The sequence below is a fragment of the Pteropus medius genome, unplaced genomic scaffold, assembly GCF_902729225.1.
Source record: "Pteropus medius unplaced genomic scaffold, Ma_sr-lr_union100, whole genome shotgun sequence".
NCBI classification, from domain to species: Eukaryota; Metazoa; Chordata; class Mammalia; order Chiroptera; family Pteropodidae; genus Pteropus; species Pteropus medius.
In genome coordinates, this window is record NW_024340647.1 from 280,053 (window position 1) to 303,417 (window position 23,365).

Sequence of the window (23,365 nt, forward strand, 5' to 3'; positions counted from 1 at the left end):
AAATTTACCACATTCACACAGCTTTCTGAAGATCAATGTATAATCTCTACACTGGAAATTGAGTAAACTTGAAGAAAGACTTTCAAGTAAAAGGAATCAAGGTAACTTGAAATCCTCATTTCCGTTTTTCTCTTTTAGACAAAAATAATTTGTACATAGAATTAAAGTTTCATCCAGGACACTTTCCTGACCAATCAACTAGTTTATACAGTTTTTGAAAATGAGTGTCTACTGAGAACCTTTCTCAGAGCCATTTTCACTTCTTTATTTCTCAGTGTGTAGACAAGGGGATTGAGTAGTGGAGTGATCACAGTATAGGTCACTGCCACAAGGTGATCTTTATCTGAGGAGTATAGAGATGTGGGCCTCAAGTAGATAAAGGAAGCACAGCCATAGTGGACAATAACCACTGTGAGGTGAGAGGCACAGGTGGTGAAGGCCTTACACTGTCCCTCCACTGAGGAGATCTTAAGGATAGCGGAAACAATGAAGATGTAAGAGATAAAGATAAACACAAAGGGGACCAGCAACACCAGAATGCTGAGGGAGAAGATAACCATCTCCTTCAGGCTGGTATCTGTGCAGCCCAGTTTTATGACAGGGAAAATGTCACAGAAAAAGTGGTTGATCCGATTGGAAGCACAGAAGGGTACACTAAATACCAGGATGTTGACAACCACAGAGATTAGGAAACCACAGAAACTGGAGGCTAGAACCAACTGCAGGCAGGTGGCTCTGTTGACAATTAGTGTGTAGTTGAGAGGGTTGCAGATAGCCACATAGCGATCATAACCCATTACAGCAATTAGAAAACAGTTGGTACAAGCCAAGCCAACAAAGAAATAGAGCTGGGTAGCACACCCAGAAAAAGAAATAGTTGGACTTGTGAAAAGCAGGTTGGTCAGCATTTTTGGTACAATGACCAAGGTGTAGCAGGTTTCAGAGCAAGAGAGGACAAAGAGAAAGAAGTACATAGGGGTGTGCAAAGCTTGATGCAGACAAATGACAGTCATGATGGTGGCGTTGGCCATCAGAGTGGTCAGATAAACCAATAGGAAAATAAAGAAAAGAAAGATTTGGAGACCCTCCAGGTTTGAGAAGCCTATAAGGATGAACTCAGTAATCACACTCTGGTTTTGTCTCTTCATTGTTCAGTGGGTATCAGAATTAGACATCCTGAAATCGAGAACAGAAAGAATGTGACAGTTGTGAAATGCCCCCAAACAACCTCCATTTGTGCTTCTGCACAAAGCTGATGATAACACACAAGTTAAGCACACAGATAAAGGAGTGATGATGGGGGGAAAACAAGAGGCATGAAAAATAGTACCAAGTACTATCTCAATTTAAAGATATCTGAAGAGATTTCTTTATTTTTTAAAGTTGTTCCTATTCTTTGTGTTCTTATTCTTATGGAAAGTTCATACATAGTGTGTCAAATCAAGAAGTGATTTAGAGCTAGTCTCATCTAATTCTCTCATGTTATGGAAGAAGAAATCGAGACTTTAAAAGATTAACCCACATGAGAGCAACTGTCCTTAGAAATCATTTATCTTCACTTATTATGAAAATACGATTCAGGAAAAAAAAACAAAAACAAAAATAAATGAAAACTGATCTACCCAGTCCCTTATATACTGACTCAAATATTGCTTGTTTAGATATAATATACTATTTTTTTTATTTAAAAGTATTGAGATTTATTTATTCATGAAAAATTGTGAGGATTTTTGGATGGGCTCAGAATGATCTGACATATTGAGGTTTCACTTGTTGTGAGTGTATGGGAAGTTAAGAATCTAATCAAAACTCAATTTATGCTCACCATGTAAGCATAGGCTCAGGCTGAGACATCTACACTTTTGGCCTCTGCCTCAAGGCTCAGGCTGAGACTTCTATACTTTTGGCCTCTGCCTCAAGACCTGTTGTCTCTATAATGTTTTCAGAACAACTCTCACCATTATCTGTGGAAAGATCAACAGTTTGATTCGAAGAATACATTATGCTAAACCTTCATACTAGCCTTAGACAATCAGACAATGTGTATATCAGAAAATCCTCAAGAATCTACTCATTCAATCTGAACCCAATTCTGTAGACCTTTTATATTAATCTGGGAAGTATTATCCGATCTCCATCGTCAGGGTCAAATTATAAGAAGCTTCACAAAGCAGGCTGTTCTCTTGCTAGATGACTTAATTGGCTAAAACATCCTTATTTGAGATAAACTATGCCCCCTTAAGACATTATCACTTTTTTATTTGCCCTCTGCAGATACTCACAAGAAGTTATTATTATTTTTTTTAAATGACAGACCTTTAGTTATTGGAATAAAGTGATTATTTTCCTTTATGAGTCTTATTTTCCTTCTGACTAATAGTCTTAGTTCTTTCCATTACTTCTCATGACATTTCTAGAATTCTCTGTCCTAATCATCATCTCAGGTATTTTAGTCCAGAGTAGATCATACCTCTGTCCCTCAGCTGTAAGCTGTATGGTTTGCTGCAATTGCACATCACTAATTTCTGTCTCTATCTTTACAAATAACATATTTCCTTTCCTACTATTCTTTATACCTGAGTATCCCTAAGACTTTGATTACTGTGTGCATTTACTTCTCTATAATTTGTTCTGGGGTCATTTTTTGGAATGGGAGCATAGCGAGACTGGGAAGGATGTAGGCTCTTGACTACCTGGGGTGCAATTATGACTCTGCCACTGACCAGTTTATGAATTTGTGGAAATCACTTCTTTGTGCCTCAGGTGTTTATTTGAAATGGCAAAAATGATAGAAATAAAACATTTTTTGTGAGTATAAATGTCCATTGTAAGTATTGAATAGTGTTAGCTTTTAGTAGCCAGCCCCTCTATCATGTTACAAATGAAGAAGCTGAGGCCCAGTGAAGTAAAATGTAAAGATCTAGGTTGCATAGCTATTTAACAGCAGTGGGGAGACTGGATCCCAAATATCCTAAACTACCCTATCCAGGTCTGTGTCTTTTTTTAACCTGCACTTTAATTTTAATATATATTTTTTGTATTGTGTGTTTATACGCCAGTAGCTTAGAAAATAGATCTTTATTCTGTGTGATCCTCATATAGGCAATCTGCTCCATCCTTCCATCTACTCCTTTCTCTTAATCTTCCACCTTCAATACATAACATACATTTTTCCTTTTGCTAAATTACATATTTGCCCTGCTATTCAGGCAATTTCTTCCTAATTTTTAGGTTGTTATTTTAGGAACACTTACTGTTTTATACTCTCTTATACTTTTCTAATTTTACTCTCTCTCCATATTCAGATGATAGGGATTTGTCCTGCTGGATCTCTGCCATCACTTTGTGGTCTCTATTGCTGTGTTTCTGCCTGGATCCTGATGCTATGACCCCCATCACCTGTGCATAGTGTTCACCAGTTCTTCATCTGAATATTTCTTTGGTACCCAAAACATTTGTAGAGTGGATTGACAGATAATATTGCTAAGAGAAAAGAGTGGTCTTACAACTGTAAAACAAAGAAAACACTTACATGTATAGGCAGAGTTCTACCACAATCCCAGGTTTCTTTCTCCTGTATCACATCAAAGTGTAAGAAGAGAGAGAAATAGGCACAATTTGGAATGACATTAAATTTTTCTTCCAAATTTGATTGTGGAAAGTCTAAGTGCTATGATCCTTCAAAGACAAAAGAAATCTCTGATTGGTAGCCAGGCTGGAGCTAAGTAGCCAGCTTCAATACTAGTACATTAGTGTTCCTGATGGCAGAAGCTCCAGAGAAATCTTTGGGTCTTATAGAGTTAGGGTACTCCAGGGGATTGAGGTCTCGAAAGGAGATACTTCTTTTAATTCTAGGCATTACGAAAACTTGTAAAGGGAAAAAAAATCAAATAAATTATTTACTTTACTTGATCTATGTAGATGGATAGCTTTGAATACTATGATTATTTTCATGGGTCATTCATTTTGACTCAAAATTTTACTTACTGAATAAAGTAATAAACTGTATTTCTCTTAATCATTTGCCTTACAAATTCTGGATATAAATGAACTGTTTTTAGGGACTAAATAAATACCATCCTTGATAGATTTCATATAGTTTCTTTCTACTCTTTCATGTTTGCTACTTGAATAAGCTAGATAATTTTTTTCTATGTTTCTCCTGCTTTATGCATCTCAGTTATGCCTGAATTCTAAAGGAGCACAAATTCTAACCTTTTCTTCATTTCTTTATCTGCTAAATTCATCTCTTTAAATACAGTAATCAATGCAGATATTTATTCTTGCATTCATCAATTCATGAATTTAATCAATAACTATTGAGTACTGACAAAGTCCCGGGCACTCTGGTGATCATTTTGGTAGGGAAGGCTGACTAGGATGAGAATGGCATAGTCCACGACAATGGTTGTATATGGACTACATACACGTGAGCCTCCTGAAGTGTATGTAAAATGTTTACTTCTAGGTTCTACCCAGGGTCTCCTAAATAAGAAATATTTGAAGTGGGGCCTGGAAATATTTTGCAATTAGTTCAAGTGATTTTTTTATTCCTAGAAAGTTTAGAACTACTGGCCTCTGTCTGAAAAGAACTTGATGTTTAGAAGGGCAGATGGAAAAATAAATGGAGAGTACAAAAGGTAAGACAGAGACAATCACAGGGTGTTAAGAGGGAGCACAATTCTCACATCCAAAATCAAGAAGAGTAGGTCTCAAACTCTTCAAATTTCTTTTAAATATCTACCCTTTTAGATATCCAACAATATATCTATTCCTGACAGATTCAGAGTTTTTGTACTATTTAAAGTGAAAAGAAGTTACAGATTTCTTGTTTTAATTTCTATAAATTTGTTATTTATTAGTTATTTTTTCTTATTTCTTCTTTGTTCTTTTATTAAACTTATTGGGATGACATTTGGAAAATAAAATTATATAGGTTTCAAGGGTACATGCAATTCAATAATACATCATATATTTTATTGTATGTTCATCACTCAAGGTTAAATTTCCTTCCATCACTGTATATTTGCCTCCCTTAACTCTTATCTACCTGCCTTTCCCTCTGGTAACCACTAAACTGTTGTCCATGTCCATGAGTCTCTGTTTGTGTTGTTTGTTGCTTTCAGTTTTATAACCCACATACGAGTGAAATGATATGGTTTTCAACTTTTTCTGTCTGACTTATGCTTAACATAATTATCTCAAGATATATTCATATTGTTACAAATGACAGTATTTCATGTTTTCTAGGACTGAGTAATATTCCATTGTATATATGTACTATCTCTTCTTTATCTAGTCATCTATCAAAAGACACTATTTTTTTTTGTTTTCATGTACATTGATGTATCCTGCAACTTTACTATATTCATTTATTGTTTCTAATAGTTTGTCAGTTGAGTCTTCAGATTTTTCTGTATATAGAATCATGTCATTTGCAAAAAGTGACAATTTGATTTCTTCATTGTCAACTTAGATGCCTTTTATTTCTTTCTTTTGCCTGATTGTTCTAGCTAGGACTTCCATTACTATATTGAATAAGAGTGATGAGAATGAGCATTCATGTTTGTTCCTGATCTTAGAGGGAAAGCTTTTAGTTTTTCACCATTAAGTATGATATTAGCTGAGGATTTGTTGTATATGGCCTTCATTATGTTGAAATGCTTTCCTTCTATACTCACTTTATTAAGTGTTTTAATTATAAGTAGATGTTGTATCTTGACAAATGCTTTTTCTGCATCTAGTGATATAATCACATGATTTTCATCTTTTATTTTGATATATGTGGTGTATCACATTGCTCAATTAGCATATGTTGAGCCATCCTTGTGCCCCTGGATTAAATCGTACGTGATTGTGATGTATAATTTTTTTAACTTATTGTTGTATTCAATTTGTTTGTATTTTGTTTAAGATTTTTTCTTTTGTTTATCAGAGATATTAGCCTATAGTTTTCTTTTCTTGTGTTATCTTTACCAAATTTTGGTATCAGAGTAATGTTGGCCTCATAAAATGAGTTAGGTAGTATATTCTCTTCTTAAATGTGTCAGAATAGTTTGAAAATTATAGGTATTAAATCTTTAAATATTTGGTAGAATTCACTAGTGAAGGCATCCATCCGATTCTGGACTTTCACATTTTGGAAGATTTTCGATGACTTTTTTCTTTCTGTTGATCAATCTATTTAAATTTTCCAGTTTTTCCTTATTCAATCTAGGGTGGTTGTATAATTCTAAAGAATTTTCCCTTTCTTCTAGGTTATTAAATTTGGTGTTATATACTTTTTCATAGTATTCTTGTATGATATTTTGTATTTCAGTGGTATCTGTTGTCACTTCTTTTCTTTCATTTATGATTTTGTTTACTTGTGTCTTTTCTCTTTTCTTCTTAGTTAGTCTAACCAGAGGTTTGTCATTTTACTCCTCTTTTTTTTCCAAGAACCAACTTTTTGTTGCATTATTTTTTTTATTGTCTTTTGTTCTTAATTTCATTCACATCTGCTCTAATTTTTATATTTTTATTTTTCTGTTGACTTTGTGTTTCATTTGTTCTTATTTTTCTAGTTCTTTAAGATATAATGTTAGGTTATTTATTTGGGATTTGTCTTATTTCTTGAGTAGGCCTGAAGTGATATAAACTTTTCTCTCATTACCACTTTTGCTATATCCAAAAAGTTTTGATACGTTGTATTTTAATTTGTATTTATTTCTATGCATCTCTTGATCTCTCCTTTTATTGCTTCTTTGACCTAGTCATTTCTTAGTAGCATGTTGTTTAATTTCCACATATTTGTGGTTATCCCACTTTCTTTTTGCAGTTGCTCTCCTGTTTTAAAGCGTTGTGATTGGAGAATATACTTGGTATGATTTCAATCTTATTAAATTTGTTGAGGTTAGTTTTATGTCCCAACATATGGTCTAATTTTTGAGAATGTGTCTACAGCCATGCTACCCTGAACAAGCCCGATCCTCTCTGATCTTGGAAGGTAAGCAGAATCGGACCTGGTTAGTACTTGGATGGGAGACCACCTAGGAAGATCAGGTGCTGTAGGCATTAAAAAAAAAATAAGGGATTGTAAGCTGATAAGGCCCTTGCAATCTGTGAGGTCAACCAAGGGTTGCCTTGCCTAAAAATAATAATTTTTGAGAACGTTTCATGTTTACTAGAGAAAAAAATGTATATTTTGGTATTTTTGGATGAAAGGCTCTGTAAATATCGATTATATCTAATTGGTCTAATATCTCATTTAAGGGTGATATTTCTTATTGAATTTCTGCTCAGATGATCTATCCATAGCTGTCAATAGGGTATCTAAGTCCCCTATGGATAAGAGACAAAGAAAGACATTTTATAATGATAAAGTGACAATCCAAAAAGAAAATATAACCCTTGTAAAAATTTATGCACCCAACATAGAAACACCAAAAAATGTAAAGCAAATATTGACTAGCATAAAGAGAGAAATTGTCAGTAATATAGTAATTATAAGGGACTTTAACAGCCCACTGACACCAAAGGTACGTCATCAAGTCAAAAAATAAACAAGGAAACAATAGCCTTAAATGACACATTAAACCAAATGGATTTAATTGATATTTTTAGAACATTGCATTTAAAAGTGGCAGAATCTACATTCTTTTCAATTTCACATGGAACATTTTGAAAATAGACCACATAGTAGGCCAACAAATAAGTCTCAATAAATTTAAGAAGACTGAAATTATATTTTGCATTTCTCTGATTCCAATGATATACAACTAGAACCATTTTCAAGAATAAACAAAAAATACACATAATCAAGGAGGCTTAATAACATGCTACTAAACAACAAATGGATTAACAATAAGATCGAGGAAGATATCAAAAGATTTCTTGAGACAAATGAAAGTAAAAACACAAATATCCCAAATAATTGGAACACAGTCAAAGCACTTCTTTTTTCTTTTATTATTATTTATGACTACAGCACCTGGTCTTTCTAGGTGGTCTCCCATTCAAGTACTAACAAGGCCTGACCATGCTTAGCTTCCAAGATCAGATATCGGGCTTGTTCGAGGTGACATGGTCGTAGACCATGGATCGTGGCTCCACTGGGGCATGGACCCAGGACCTTCTGCGTGTAAAGCAGATGTGCCAACCACTACAGTATAAAACCACATCCTCAAAGCACTTCTAAGAGGAAAATTTATAGTGACATAGGCCTAACTGAAGAAACAAGAAAAATCTCAAATAAACTATCTAACTTGATACCTAAAGGAACTAAAAAATTAAGAACAAACAAGGCCCAAGGTGGATAGAAATAAGAAATAATAAAGATCAGAGCAGAAATAAATAAAACAGACTTAAAAAATACAAAATATCAATGAAATCAGGAGTTGTTTCTTTGAAAAATGAACAAAATTGATAAACCTTTAACCAGACTCATGAAGGAAAAAAGAAAGAGAACCCAATAAATAAAATCAGAAAAGAAAGAGAAGTAACAGCTGACATTATATAAATGCAAAGGATTATAAGAAAATACTATGAACAATTATATGCCAATAAATGAAACAATTGGAAAGAAATGGATAAATTTCTTGAAACAGACAATCTTCCAAAACTGAATCAAAAAGAAACAACAAATCTGAACAGACTGATAACTACCAACAAAATTGAAACAATAATAAAAAACCTCCCAACAAACAAAAGTCCTGGACCAGATGGCTTCATAGGTAAATTTTTCCAAATGTTCAAGATAAAATCGAGATCCATTCTTCTTAAAGTATTCCAAAATATTGAAGAGGAGGAAAGACTCCCAAATTTATTATATGAAGATAGCATTTCTTGATAACAAAACTAGACAAAAACATTATAAAAATAAATAAAGATTATAAGTCAATTTCTATTATGAACATAGATGCAAAAATTCTCAACAAAATATTAGGACACAGAATTCAGCAACATATTAAAAAGATCATATGCCATGATCAGGTGGGATTTATTCCTGGAATGCAAGGTTGGTTCAATATGCGCAAATAAAGTAACGTGATATATCATATAAACAAAATGAAGCATACGAATTATATGATCATATCTATAATTGCAGAAAAAGCATGATAAAGTCCAACATCTTTTTATGATTAAAAAAACAATTCATTAAAGTGAGAATAGAGAAAACATACCTCAACATAATAAAGACCTTACATGACATACCCACAATTAACATCCAACTCAATGGTGAAAAGCTAAAAGCACTTTTCTTAAGAGCAGAAGCAAGACAAGAATGTCTCCATTCACTGCTTTCATTAAAAGTGGAATGCTTAACCACAGCAATTAGACAAGAAAAATAAATACATGGCATTCAAATTGGAAAGGAAGAAGTAAAACTAATTATTTGCTGATGACATGATACTATATATAGGGAACCCAAAAGAGTCTTAGATCTGATATAAAATTAATATTCAAAAATGAGTTGTATGTACACCAATAACATACTATCAGAAAGAGAAATTAAGAAACAATCTAATTTCAATTATATCAAAAAATACTGAGGAATAAATTTAACCAAGGAGGTAAAAGACCTCTAGTCATACAACTATAAGACACTGAATAAGAAATTGAAGATTCAAGTAAAAGAAAGCATATACTGCGCAATTGAATAGGTAGAATCAAGATTGTTAAAATGTCCATACTACTCAAAGAAATCTATGCAATTCTTATCAAAATACCAATAGCATTTTTTTAAATGAGAACAAATAATCTTAAAATTTATATAGAACTGCAAAAGACCCTGAATAGCTAAAGCAATCTTGAAAAAGAAGAACAAAGTTGGAGGTATCACACTACCTGATATCAAACTGTACTACAAGCCTATAGTGACCAAAAGAGCATGATACTGGCATAAGAACAAACACATAGATCAATGGAACAGAATAGTATCCAGAAATAAATCCACACTTATATGGTCTATTAATAAATGACAAAGGAATCAAGAATATACAATAGAGTAAAGATAGTTTCTTCAATAAAAGGTATTGGAAACACTGGACAGATACATGCAAAAATAAAACTAGAATGATTTCTTACACCACATACAGAGAAAACTAAAAATGGATTCAAGACAAATGTAAAACCCAAACCTTAAAACTCGTAGAATAAAACTTAGGCAGTAAATTCTTTGACATCACTCTTAGTAATATATTTCTGGGTATGTCTCCTTGGATAAGGTAAACAAAAGAAAAAAAATGGTTCCATATGAAACTAAAAAGTTTTTGCATGACAAAGAAAATCATTAACAAGATGCAGACAACCTACTGAAAGGGGTTAATACCCAAAATATATAAAGAACTCATATGACATAACACACACAAAACCGTCTGATTTAAATATAGTCAGAAGATCTGAATAGACATTTCTCCTAAGAGGGCATACAGATGACCAAGATACGTTTGAAAAGATACTCAAGGTCACTAATCATCAGAAAATGCAAATTAAAACTACAATAAGGTATCACTTCACACCTGTAAGAATGGCTATCATCAATAAATCAGCAAAAACAAATACTGGCCAGGGTGTGAAGAAAAGGGAACTCCTGTGCACTGTTGATAGGATTGCAAATTAGTTCATCTATTATGGAAAACAGTATGAAGATATCTCAAAAAATTAAAAATAGGACTATCATATGACCCAGAAATTCCACCTCTGGGCATTTATCTGAAGAAATCCAAAACACTAATTCAAAAAGATACATGCATCCTTATGTTTATTGCAGCAATATTTACAATAGCCAAGATACAGAAGCAACCTAAATTTCCACTGATAGATGATTGGAAAAAGATGACTGGAAAAAGAATAAATGGTAATGTAAATAATGGAATATTATTCATCTATTGTGGGGTTAATTTAGAACATAGCCCCTCCACATACCCACAGTCAGAAGACTGCTGGCTGTCTGGACAATAGCCAAGGAAAGCAGTACACAAAGAACTCTTGGCAGTGCCTGCTCCACAGATCATTTTACCGCTGCTACCATGGATATCATCTGCTCCTGTAACCAAGCAGCACAACTTGCTTTCATCCACCTGAGAAGGTAGCTGCTTCCTCAATGAGATAACCCCTCCCTCTGCTTGTGTGCATAAAATGTTGCCTGCCTTTGACCAGGTGACTTTTTCTGCAGCTCAGACCAGCCACTGCTGAAGCTTCCCCGTGAATAATAAATGGCATATCACACCCCTCTGGTCCTCCCTGATTGTTTTTTTCTGGAGTATCCTAGGTGCAGATTCCTGGTCTGGAGTTCTTGCATTATAGCCATAAAAAGAGTGAAATCTTGCTATTTGCCAAACCATGGACATATCTAGAGGGTATTATGCTAAGTGAAATAAGTTAGAGAAAACAAATAACATATGATTTCATGCATATGTAGAATTTAAAAAAACAAAATAAAGGAACCAACATACCTAGACAAACTGATAGTTACCAGATAGGAGCATATTTTAGGGGCCTGGATGGGAAAGGTGAAGGAACTAAAAAATAAAAATTGAAAATTAAAAAACAGTCACAGTATACAAAATATTGTCAATAATATTATAGTAACTATGTATGGTGTTAGGTTGGTACTAGATTTATCAGTGGGATTATCTATTAAATTATATAAATATCTAACACTGTGTTGTACACCTGAAACTAATATAATATTGAATGCTCACTGTAATTGAAAAATAAAGACAACAAAAAGAAATTAAACATTACAGATGTAGCTGAAAAAATTTAAATGTAAAAATAAAATTAAAATATCCCATATTTAAAAAATAATAAAACAAAATTATATAATCTAGTACCAGCAATAATAACTGTGAGTCCTTAGGGAAAGTCTTTGAACCTCCCTACTTAAGAATTCAGAGACTGACCCTGGGAACAACATTGTGATGAGTCTCCAAGACAGATATATTAAGGTTAGACATAAAATGAAATGAACAACCAGTGAATCTTGAAGCAAAAGTAAGTTATTCTAGACATGCATTTTCTGCAAGGGAAATTAGTTCTAGAATTCTACAAGATTTTGTAGAGGAATTATACGGCTAGTTCTAAGACAGTACAATAGTTCTAAACCAAATTAACTTTAATAGATGACTGTATAGCAATAGAGTACACAATTAGTAATGAAAGGCAACTGTGTTTGTGAAGAAGGCAACACAAAGATCAGTAGATATTACCCTAGATGAGGAAGGCACTAAAAGCAGACAATGCTATTGTTTATAGAATATATGTAATAGTAATATGGGTAAAAATATGATCACTTAAAATCATAATTAATGTAAATAAAGATTTTTTTGAGGATTAGATTACCAAAAAAGTAAGCAGAGATGACATAAGTATCCAAAGAGGGGGCATGAAGAATAAGCTTTACTTGAGCCAGTGTTTGTATACTTCATGTGAACATTTGTCACTAAATTCAAAGCTAAACTTATTGTCAGAAAAATAGCATCGTGGCGCATTTTAGTTTAAGATAATTGTTAATTAATTTACAATTTTTTTTCTTTCCCATGCTTGCTGTTTCTCATTTAAATCAGACAGGTGCTTTATGAAGAACAAGTTTCCCTAAATTTCCCATTCTTAAGGTCTTTAGATATTATCATATTGGCTTTATTCTGTGAGATTACTCTCCATGGCCAATTCCTTCTGTGTACTGAGTTACTACTGCTGGATTTCTCCAGCCTTGGGGAATTGCAGTGTGTCTTTTTTGTGACCTTTCTTTGCCTTTGTTTGGTCATCTTGAGTGGATACATTATTAGCGTGCCAGTCATTCACTTGGATCACAGCCTCCATACACCCATGTACTTCTTTCTATGTGTTCTTTCTACCTCTGAGATCATCTCAATCTACATAACGGTCATTCTGCTCAAGATGTTTATCATTCTGCTTTCTGTACTCAGGACACTCTGCTTTATGAGTTGTGCTACCCGGATGTGCTTCTTCCTTGGTTTCGCTGTCAGCAATTTCATGCATTAAGGAGTAATGGTTATGACCTATATGATGCCATCTGCCAGCCTTTGTACTGGAGAATATGTGGATAACTGGCAGCAACTTTCTAATATTTTTGGTAGGAATGGCATTGGTTTTTAGCCTTCTTTTCTGTGGTTCCAACAAGGTCAACCAGTATTTTCGTGATATTTCACTTATTATCCATATCACTGTTCTGAAAGTGATCATCTTTATCTGTGGGATCTTCATGTTTGTTTTGACCTTTATCTTTATCTGCATCTCTCATGGCTTTACCGTCCATCCTATCCTGATGATTCCATCGAGTCATTGTCTACTATGGTTGTGTTTCCTTTGTCTACCAGCAACCTTCATTTAAATATACATCAGGCAAAGACATGCTGGTGGTAGTGACCAATACAATCATCATCCCGTCGTTGAACCCCATGGTATACAACCTCAGAAATAAAGATGTATAGCTAGCCATTTGGAAAATAATTAGGAAGATTGGGTTTTCTCTTAAGAGTTTATAATTAGAACAGTTTTCAAGTATGCACACATTTGGGCCAAATGTGCCATTAATTATTTAAGTCAAAAGAGTATCTAGTTTATTTATGTGTATAATTGTGTGGCCTTGAATGAATTGCTTGACTTTGTGGTGACTAAATGTTCTCTTATGTAAAACAGGTGCAGTAATTAGTTCATCTCAAAGTTGTAAAGACTAAGGAGATAGCAAGTCTCTGTAACTAAAGGATAGATGTCTTCCTCTTCTCAAAAGGATCTTAACAATCAGTATTTCTTTCCCTACGTTTGGTTCGATTATCCAAAATCTCTTGGTTTGAGGTTATGCCCAGCTTAAAATGAGGTGCTCGTTCTGAAGGTGGCTTAGATCTAGCAGTATGACATGATAAAAAAGAAGTAACTGTACTAGTAATTAGATTTAAGTTTGCCACTGGTTAGAACATGACTTTAAGAAAGCTATGATTGTTCTCTGAATTTCAATTTTTATAAATTTATTATTATTATTATTTTATTATTTATATTATCATCATTATTATTTTATGGTGACATTGGTTAATGAAATCCAGTAAATTTTAAGAGTATAATTTAATATAGAGGTGTATATATATTTATAAATATAGCATTATGTGTTCTCTGTCCATAGCTAGATTTCTTTCTGTCACCACATATTTGACCCCTTTTACCTCATCTACCTCTCACCTTGCCCTTCACCCTTCAGTAACCACTAATCTAGTGTTCATATCCATGAGTTTCTGTTTAATAGTCATGTTTGTTTGTTGCTTTTAGATTTATATCACACATATAAGTGATGTCATATAGTTTTTAAACTTTCCGTCTGGCTTTTAATGCTTAGCATAATTATCTCAAGGTCCATCCAGGGTTGTCACAAATGTCAGTATTTCATCTCTTCTTATAGCTGAGTAATATTCCATTATATATATGTACCACAGCTTCTTCATCCAATCATCTATCTTAGAACACTTTGGTTTTTCCCAAGTCCTGGCCACCGTGAATAATGCTGTTATGAACATCAGTGTACAAATATCTTTTTGAATATATCTTTTCAAGTCTTTGGGGTAAATATCCAGAAGAGAGATTGCTGGACCATACGGTAGATCAATTCTTAGTTTTTTGAGGAAGCTCCATCTGTTTTCCATAGTGGCTGTACCAATTTGCAGTCCTACCAGCAGCGAGGAGGCCTTTTTCTCCACATCCTCTCTGACATTTGTTAATACTTGTCCTGTTGATAATAGCCATTCTAAAATGTGTGAGATGGTGTATCATTGTGGTTTTGATTTGCATTTCCCTAATAGCTAGCTATATTGAGCATCCTTTCATCATTTGTTAGCCATTTGTATATCTTCTTGGGAGAAGTGTCTGTTCAGGTCCTCAACCCATTTTTAATTGAATTGATTTTTTTTTTTTGAGTTATTGAGTTGTATGAGTTCTTTGCATATTTTGGATATTAGGTCCTTCCCTGAGGTTGTTTGCAAATATATTTTCCCATTTGGATGGCTGTCTCCTTACCTCGTTGACAGTTTCATTTGCTGTGCAGAAGTATTTTAGTTTGATGTAGTCCCATTCATTCATTTTTGCTTTTACTTTCCTTGCCTTTGAGGTCAAATTTATAAAATCCTCTTTATATCCAAGGTCCATGAGTTTATTTCCTATGTTTTCTTCTATGCACTTTATTGTTCTAAGTATTATATTCAGGTTCTTAATCCATTTTGAATTACTTTTTGTGTGTGCTGATAGAAAACAGTCTAAATTCATTGTTTTGCAGGTGGCTTTCCAGTTTTCCTAATACCATTTATTGAAGAGGCTTTCTTTACTCCACTGTATGTTGTTGGCTCTTTTGTCGAAAATTATTTGCCCATATAAATATGGGTTACTTCTGGATTCTCGATTCTGTTCCACTGGTCTATGTGTCTATTTTTCTGCCAATATCATGCCATTTTGATTATTGTCACTTTGTAGTGTAATTTGAAGTGGGGCAGAGTGATGCCTCCAGCATTGCTCTTTTTTTCTCAGGATAGCTTTGGAGATTCAAGGTCTTTTGTGTTTTCACAAAAATCTGAAGATTTTTTGTTCTTTTTCTATAAAAATCGCCAAAGGAAATTTTATGGGGATCACATTAAATCTGTACAATGCTTTAGGTAATAAGGTCATTTTAACTATATTGATTCTTCCAATCAGAGAACATGGAACATCTTTCCATTTCTTTGTATCTTCTTCGATTCCTTTTAACATGGTCTTATAATTTTCGTTATATAGGTCCTTCACATGTTTTGTTAGGTTTATTCCTAGAAATTTTATTTTTGTTACAATTGTAAAAAGAATAATTTTTTTCACTTCTTTTTCTTACAATTCCTTGTTAAAGTATAGGGATGCTATGGATTTTTGAACATTGATTTTGTATCCGGAAACTTTACTGTATTTTCTTATTGTTTCTAGTAGTGTTCTTGTGAGTCTTTAGGGTTTCCTTATAGAGAATCATGTCATCTGCAAAGAGTGACAGTTTGACTTCTTCGTTTTCTATTTGAATGCTTTTTATATCTTTCTCTTGCCTGATTGTACTCGCCAGGACCTCCAATGTTATATTGAATAACAGTGGCGATAGTGGACCTCCTTTTCTTGTTCCTGATCTTAGAGGGAAGGTTTTTAGTTTTTCACCATTAAGTATAATATTGGCTGAAGGTTTGTCTTATATGGGCTTTATTATGTTAAGGTATTTCCTTCTATACCGATTTTGTTAATTATTTTGAACATAAATAGATGCTCTATCTTGTCGAAGGCGTTTTCTTCATCTATTGATATGATCATATGTTTCTTATTTTTTAATTTGTTTATGTAGTGTATCACATTAATCAATTTGTATATGTTGAACAATCCCTGTGCCTCTGGGATGAAACCCACTTGGTCATGGTGTATAATCTTTTTAATATGTTGCTGTATTCGGTTCACTAGTATCTTATTTAGGATTTTTGCATCTTCGTTCATGAGAGATATTTATTTGTAGTTTTCTTTTCTCTGTATGTTATCTTTATCAGGTTTTGGTATCAGGGTAATGTTGACTTCATAAAATGAGTTAGGAAATATTGCCTCCTCTTTGATTTTTTGGAAGAGTTTGAAAAGCATACATATTAAATCTTCTTTGGATGTTTGATAGAATGCACTGGTGAAGACATCTGATCCTGGACTTTTACTTTTTGTAGGTTTTTGATGATTGTTTCAATTTCCATACTGCTGATCAGTTTGTTTAGATTTTCCAGATCTTGATTCAGTCTAGGAAGCTTGTATCTTTCTAAGTACTTGTCCATTTCTTCTAGGTTATTAAATTTGGTATTATATATTTTTTGATATTATTCATGTATGATCCTTTGTATTTCTGCATTGTCTGTCAAAATGTCCCCTCTTTCATCCCTGATTTTGTTTATTTGTCCTTTCTTCTTATTCTTTAGTGAGTCTAGCTAGGTGTTGTCCATTTCATTAAATTTCTTAAAGAACTAGCTCTTTGTTGCATTTATATTTTCTATTGTTTGTTTTGTTTTGTTTTCAATTTCATTTAATTCTGCTCTAATTTTGATTATTTCCTTCTGCTGATTTTAGGCTTCAATTGTTCTTTCTTTTCTAGTTTTATCAAATGAAGCATTAGGTTGCTTATTTGTGCTCCTTCTTGTTTTTTGAGATAGACCTGTAATGATATGAACATGATATGCCATGTCCAAACATTTTTAGTATGTTTTACTATCATTAGTATTCATTTCTATGTATTTCTTAATCTCTCTTTTTATTTATTCTCTGACCCAGTCATTCTTCAATATCATCTTGTTTAATCTCCATGTATTTGTGTTTCTTCCTTCTTTCTTTTTATAGTTGATCTCCAGATTCAAAGCATTATGATTCAAGAATATGGTCGGTATGATTTCAACCCTCTTATATTTGTTGAGGCTATCTCCGTGTCAATTGTGGTCAATTCTTGAGAATGTTCCATGTGCACTGTACTAGAGAATAATATAAGCAGCTGTTTTGGGATGAAAGGCTCTGTAAATGTCAATTGTGTCCAGTTCTAATGTGTCATTTAAGAATTTTTTTTCTTTACCGATTTTCTGTTTGCATGATCTGTCCATATCCGACAATGGGGTATTTAGGTCCCCTACTAAGGTAGTGTTTTTGTCTGTTTCTCCCTTTATTTCTGTTAATAATTGCTTTATATATTTTGGGCTTTCTAATTGGGAGCATAGTTATTAATAAATATTATATCTTTTTGGTTTATGATTCTCTTATCATTATGAAGTGTTCCTCAATATCTTTCTTTATCTTTTTTATTATGACTTTATTTTCTTCAATATTAGTACTGCTACTTCTATTTTTCTCTGAATGCCATTTGCTTGAAATATCATTTTCCACCCTTTCCCCTTAACTTGATATTTGTCTCTGGAACTAAGATATATCTTCTGAAGGCAGCATAAGGTTGGGTTTTGTTTTCTGATTCATTCTAAAACTTGGTGCCTTTTTATTGGTGAGTTCAGTCCATTTACCTCAAGGTGATTATTGAAATATGAGGTTTTCCTACAGTCATTTTATCTTTTGTTTTCTGGTAGCTTGATGTTTTCATTGTTTTCCTGTCCTTGCGTGTCTTCTTTTATTTTAATTGGGTGGAGTTTTGTGGAATTTTCCTATGTTCCTTTTTCTTTATGTTATGTATCTCTGTTCTGGAACTTTGGTGTGTGGTTATCGTTAAGATCATGTGAAGAATAGTTTTGTGTATATATATATTCTCAAGACAGCCAGTATATATACAGTAGTCCATTTTCTCCTTCGTGTGACTTATCTCCATTCTCCTTTGCGAATTTGGATCTTTAGCCCCTCCCTCTTTCTGTTATTGTTGTCTCAAATTGTCCCTATGTATGCTGAATGTTCATTTCTAGCTTGCAATAGCAATTATCTTCTTAACATTTAAGGTTATAATACCCAGTTCTTAATAAGGGTTGCACTGTCTTGTTTCTGTTTGCCTGCTAGTTGCCTTACTAATGGTTTTGTATTTTTTTTTTTTGTCATTTTGTTTTGGGTTGGCTGACCTCTTTCGGTATTTCCTGTAATGTGGACTCCATAGTGGAGAATTCCCTCAACTTTGTATATCTGTAAAGATCTTCATTCTCCTTCATTTCTAAAGGAGAGCTTTGCTGGATGTATTATTCTTGGCTGGTAATTCCTTTTACTTAATAGTTTGAATATTTGGTTCCATCACTCCCATCCCTCCCCCTTTTTTTTTTTTTTTTTTGCTTGTAAGGTTTGTGCTGGGAAGTACAAAGATAGTCTAACGGGTTTTCCTTTATAGGTTACTGTTCTTTGCATGGCTGCCTTGAAAATACTTTCTTTTTCGTTTTGTTTTGCTGTATCATATGGTAATTTTATTCTTAATCTTTTGAGAAACCTCTACACTCTTTTCCTTAACAGCTTCACCAATTACAATCCTCTCAACAGTGTACAAAAGTTTTCATTTCTCCACATTTTTTCCAACACTTGTTTCTTTTCTTTGTCATTAATTTTTGAAATATTTAATATGTGTCTTGGAGAAAGTCTTTTTTAGGTTGAGATAATTGGATATTCTGTTAGCCTCTTGTATTTGAGAATTCAGCTTATTCCTTGCATTTGGGAGATTTTCATCAACTATTTGTTTGATATGCTCTCTGTTCCCTTATCCTCCTCTTCTCTTTCTAGTATACCCATTATTCTTATTTTGCTTTTCCTGATGGTGTCAGATAGTTTTTGTATAGCTCTTCCATTTTTTTTTCATTCTCAGTTCTCACTCTTCTTTCTGAGTCATTTCTAGATTTCTGTCTTCGATATCACTGATTCCTTTCTTCATCTAGTCACCTTTATTTCTTAAGCTTGCTATTTTAATCTTCATTTATTTTAATGTGTTCTTCTTCTACAGAAGTTCTATTTGGTTCTTTTTGGGGTTTTAATCTCTTTGCTAAAAGACTCATTTTGTTGGTATATTTTGATTTTAAGTTCTTGAAATTGTCCATCAGATTTTTTGCCTCTCACTGAGTTTTCTCAGGAGTGCAATCTTGAATTCTCTGTCATTTAAGCACATATTTCTATGTCTTTAAGTTTACTTTCTGGAGATTTTTCTCTTTCTTTCTGAGCTGCCTTGTTACCTTGTTTATTCATAGTATCTGATGGACTATTTCTCAGCCTGGACATTAATGGGAGTGTACTCTGCCTTTTTCCAGGAATAAGATTTATTATATAAAGGTCTCTCTTTAGCTTGTTGATAAGAAGGTATTTTTCTTTTGATTTCTTTTGATCTGGCACCCAAGTGTAATAGCCCGCTGAAATATGAAAGGGTTAAAGAATAATTAAAACCTGAAACTGGACAAAAGAAGTCTATAACTTAGGCCTAGTTTCTGGAACCCCTAACCACACTCTGTTAATCATGAAACTTGTAACAATGAGCTCATACGCTAACTGCCAATTTTAGCCTGTGTAACCCTGCTTGCTTGCGTGGCATGAAAAATAATCAATTGTATATAAGCTGAAAATTACTATTTGGCCATCGCCCATGGGAACACCGGCTATTGTCCATGGGAACATAGGCAATCACCCATAGGAACATAACATTCTAACACAAGCTTTCTGCTTCTGTACTCCCCGCTTGCACACCTGACCAGTGGGTTGACAGGTAGTGAATAGGAGAAAGATGGACCTTTGTGTTTAAGACAGAATGAGGAATGGGATTTGGGGCTTAAAAACCCCATCTTGGCATTTCGAGGCTGCTCCTTTGCAAGGACAGCCGCCGGCTAATAAACTGTCTCCTGGTTAAGAGCACTCAAGTTGGGTCTGGTTATTCTGGACACAACACAAGCCTCTTGGATCTCTGCTTTGAGACAAATAATGCTTTTTTTTTTCTTTCTCTTTTTCTGATATACTGAATATTCATATCTCAATTAGCTATCCTTGGTCCCAGACCCTGTATGTGGTACTGGCCATGGTTTTTGTTTTGGTGCCAATTGTGAGAATTCCCCTGGGGTTCTGCGGTGCTAGGTCTGGGAGGATGTGGTGTGGAGGGACCATGTGCTCTGGGTTGGTGGGCGGGGTTTCTGCTAGGCTTCCTATCTCAGCCACCTCTTCCTACTCAACAATGGCTGTTGCCCCTCTACATTTAGTTCCAGCTCTGCTTTCTGCCCTGATTTCTGGGCTCTGCTGTGTGAAACTCACTGATTCCTTGGGTAAGGCTGTTCAGGAATCGGCCACAACTTCTGCCCTCTTTTTCTTACTTCAGGGAGATCCAACTGATTTGCTTCTTTGTTCTTTCCAATTTACCCCCACAGACTGCAGTTTTGACCTTCAGAAGCTCTATGTACAGATCACTCATGCAGACCTGTTTGTGTGCAGGTTGGGTGTTATTTGTTGAATTTTAGATGGTTAGCTTATTGTTATGTCAAGGAGAGATATCCGGGGAGATCCCATGCTTCAGACATCACTTCCGTTCTCTCTTTTTATGTAGGTTAATATTTGTTTTCTATATTTAAGTGCTCCTATGTTGGGTGCATAAATATTTATGAGCGTTTTATCCTCTTGTTGGATTAATAACTTTATCATTATGAAATGTCCTTCTTATCTCTTATTATAGTTTTTGTTTCCATTTTGGTTGATATAAGAAATACTGGTCCAGTTATCCCCTGTCCCTGACCCAGGGCAGTTTCGCAGAAGGACCAGTGCTCCTAAAGGACTGACACTGCTTGTCAGTTGCCCGTAAGTCTCTGAAACTGGAAGAGCCTCTGAGTGATATGTGTGTAGGGTGGTGCAGGGACCCTGGGAGTCTCCTGGATCTATTGAGTAAATTTCTCCTTGACACTGCAGTGTCAGTTTACATGTTAATGTTATCTCGTTGGCTCCCAGTACAAGTTTCCAATGACAGCAAGGTCAGCTACTGCCCACCTCAGGCCTGCAAATATACAAGCTCTGTTTAAGAATTACTGAAGCTCTTGGGCATGAGTTTATGGTCCGTCACTGAATGCTTCTCCCAGATAAACAGGTTTTGCATGGGCTGAAAGAACTGAGTGCTGTTGTTTGCTGTTGAATTTGTGACCCAAGGAAAGCACAGGATGAGACTGGGTTGCCTGGGAGCAGGTTTGCCACATTAATTTAGAGGTTATGTAGGGCATTGTCTCAGTGAGGCATAGGGCCATCAGGCCTACACGGCACCAGATTTGCTTCCAGCTCTGGGGCTGCGGGCTCCCACCAAAGTCAGATATCACTGCGTGACCTACTGTCATCTATGATGAGCCAACAAAACTCCTGAGATTTTCTCAAGTGATACTGTATCTCATGCTGGCAGCAGTGATTTTTCCATCACTGTTGCCCTGAACTCTGCTCCCTTCACTGGCTGAGATCTATTGACTGTGCAGAATGTACCACTCCAGGGGCAGCTGCCTATCAACGTGTGGTGGGCACTTTGTGTATTGGATGGGGCAGGAGCTCAGGGATTCAAGGGCCATCAGGCCAATAGCTTCAGTTTTCTGCAATTTCTGTGTCTGCACATTCCTGCAGTAGTCACAGATCAGATGGAGACAAGCTGCTGTCTGGGGTGTTCCCCCAGATCCCTGTGATCCCCTTTTGAGATATTGCAGCTTGTACAGGCAGCACTGGTCTGCCCACAACTGTTTTCCTCGAAATACGTTCACTGCCCTAGCCAAGGTCTGTTGCCTGCACAGAATGTGCAACTCCAGAGAAAAACAGGACAGAGAGGATGCTTATCAATGGGTTGCAGGCACTTTGTGGTTTGGGTGAAATGAGATCTCAGGGAGACAAGGGCCGTCAGGACAATACAGCCTCAGTTTTGCTGCAATTTCTGTCCCATGCGTTCCCGTTGTCGTCACAGATCACAGTAAGACCAGCTGCCATCTGGGGTAGTCCCACTGACCCCTGAAATCCACTGACTAGCAACTCTTGCAGGCAGCAGAGGTCTGCCTGCAACTGATTTCCCTGCAGTGCCTGCCCTGTGCTAGCCAAAGTTTGTTACCTATGTGGACTGAGAGATGGAGGGAGAGGGGGAGGAGGGGCACGACCATGAGGTTCACTGTCAATGGGCTGCCTAGGGAAATTTGTGGGTTGAATGGGGTGGGATCTCAAGGAGATAATGGCCATCATATCGATACGACCTCAGTCTTGCTGCAACTTCAGTAACCATTCGCTCATTCCCACAAAAGTCCCAAATACAATAAGACCAGCTGCTGTCTGGGACTGGCCCACAGGTCCTTGAGATCTGCCCAAGTATGTGTTGGCAGCAGCGATCTACCTGAAACTGTCTCTGAAATGCACACTCACAGTGCTGGCTGCCAGATGTGAATGTTTGGTACCGAAGAAGTATAGGACATGGCAGCCATCCAGCAACAAAAGTCTCGGGCAATCTGTAGGTGGGTGGGGCCAGTTGATCTCCTCAGGCCAGTGTTTCCAAATGGCCCTATGGGAGGGGTCTGCACAGTCAAGCTGATGCAGTCTGTAGATTGCTCTGTAGTGGGGCCGGACGAAGGCACAATGTTGGCTGCTCTTCCAGCCCTCATTCTGGTGCTACGTAATGCAGATTTTCTCAGTATGAATTGTGTGCAAAACTTTGACCTACTACTGGTTTCCCGAGCGAGTGTCCACAGGTCAGAAAGCCTGTGCGTGGGCCCTTCAAAGGGGCATCTAGGGTTTCAGTCTCCTTCTATCTCACCCAGATGGCCATAATCTCTTCTAGTTTTTACAGCTGGAATTATTGGAAACTCCTCTTCCTTGGCTGGGGAGCCCCAAATGAGGCCAAGACCCCCCTCTTTTAGGATTCTGCAGCCTCCTTCTTCCTCCCGGTGCTCTTGCTGCAGGTGTGGGTCCAGTC

The 23,365-nt window shown here is 35.5% G+C and overlaps 1 protein-coding gene and 2 pseudogenes across 1 annotated transcript; 2 read left to right on the forward strand and 1 right to left on the reverse strand.

Moving 5' to 3' along the window:
* Positions 1 to 203: 203 nt before the first annotated feature.
* Positions 204 to 1,148, reverse strand: LOC120582811 (olfactory receptor 10T2-like). Its single transcript, XM_039838438.1, has one exon. The coding sequence runs from the start codon at positions 1,146 to 1,148 to the stop codon at positions 204 to 206; it is 945 nt and encodes a 314-aa protein (XP_039694372.1).
* A 5,786-nt stretch (positions 1,149 to 6,934) lies between these two features.
* Positions 6,935 to 7,053, forward strand: LOC120602611 (uncharacterized; annotated as a pseudogene).
* A 5,590-nt stretch (positions 7,054 to 12,643) lies between these two features.
* Positions 12,644 to 13,490, forward strand: LOC120602385 (olfactory receptor 10R2-like; annotated as a pseudogene).
* Positions 13,491 to 23,365: the final 9,875 nt, after the last annotated feature.

Bases quoted from the DNA above. Each gene is read 5' to 3' on its own strand.
- LOC120582811 (XM_039838438.1), bottom strand. From the start codon at position 1,148: ATGAAGAGACAAAACCAGAGTGTGATTACTGAGTTCATCCTTATAGGC.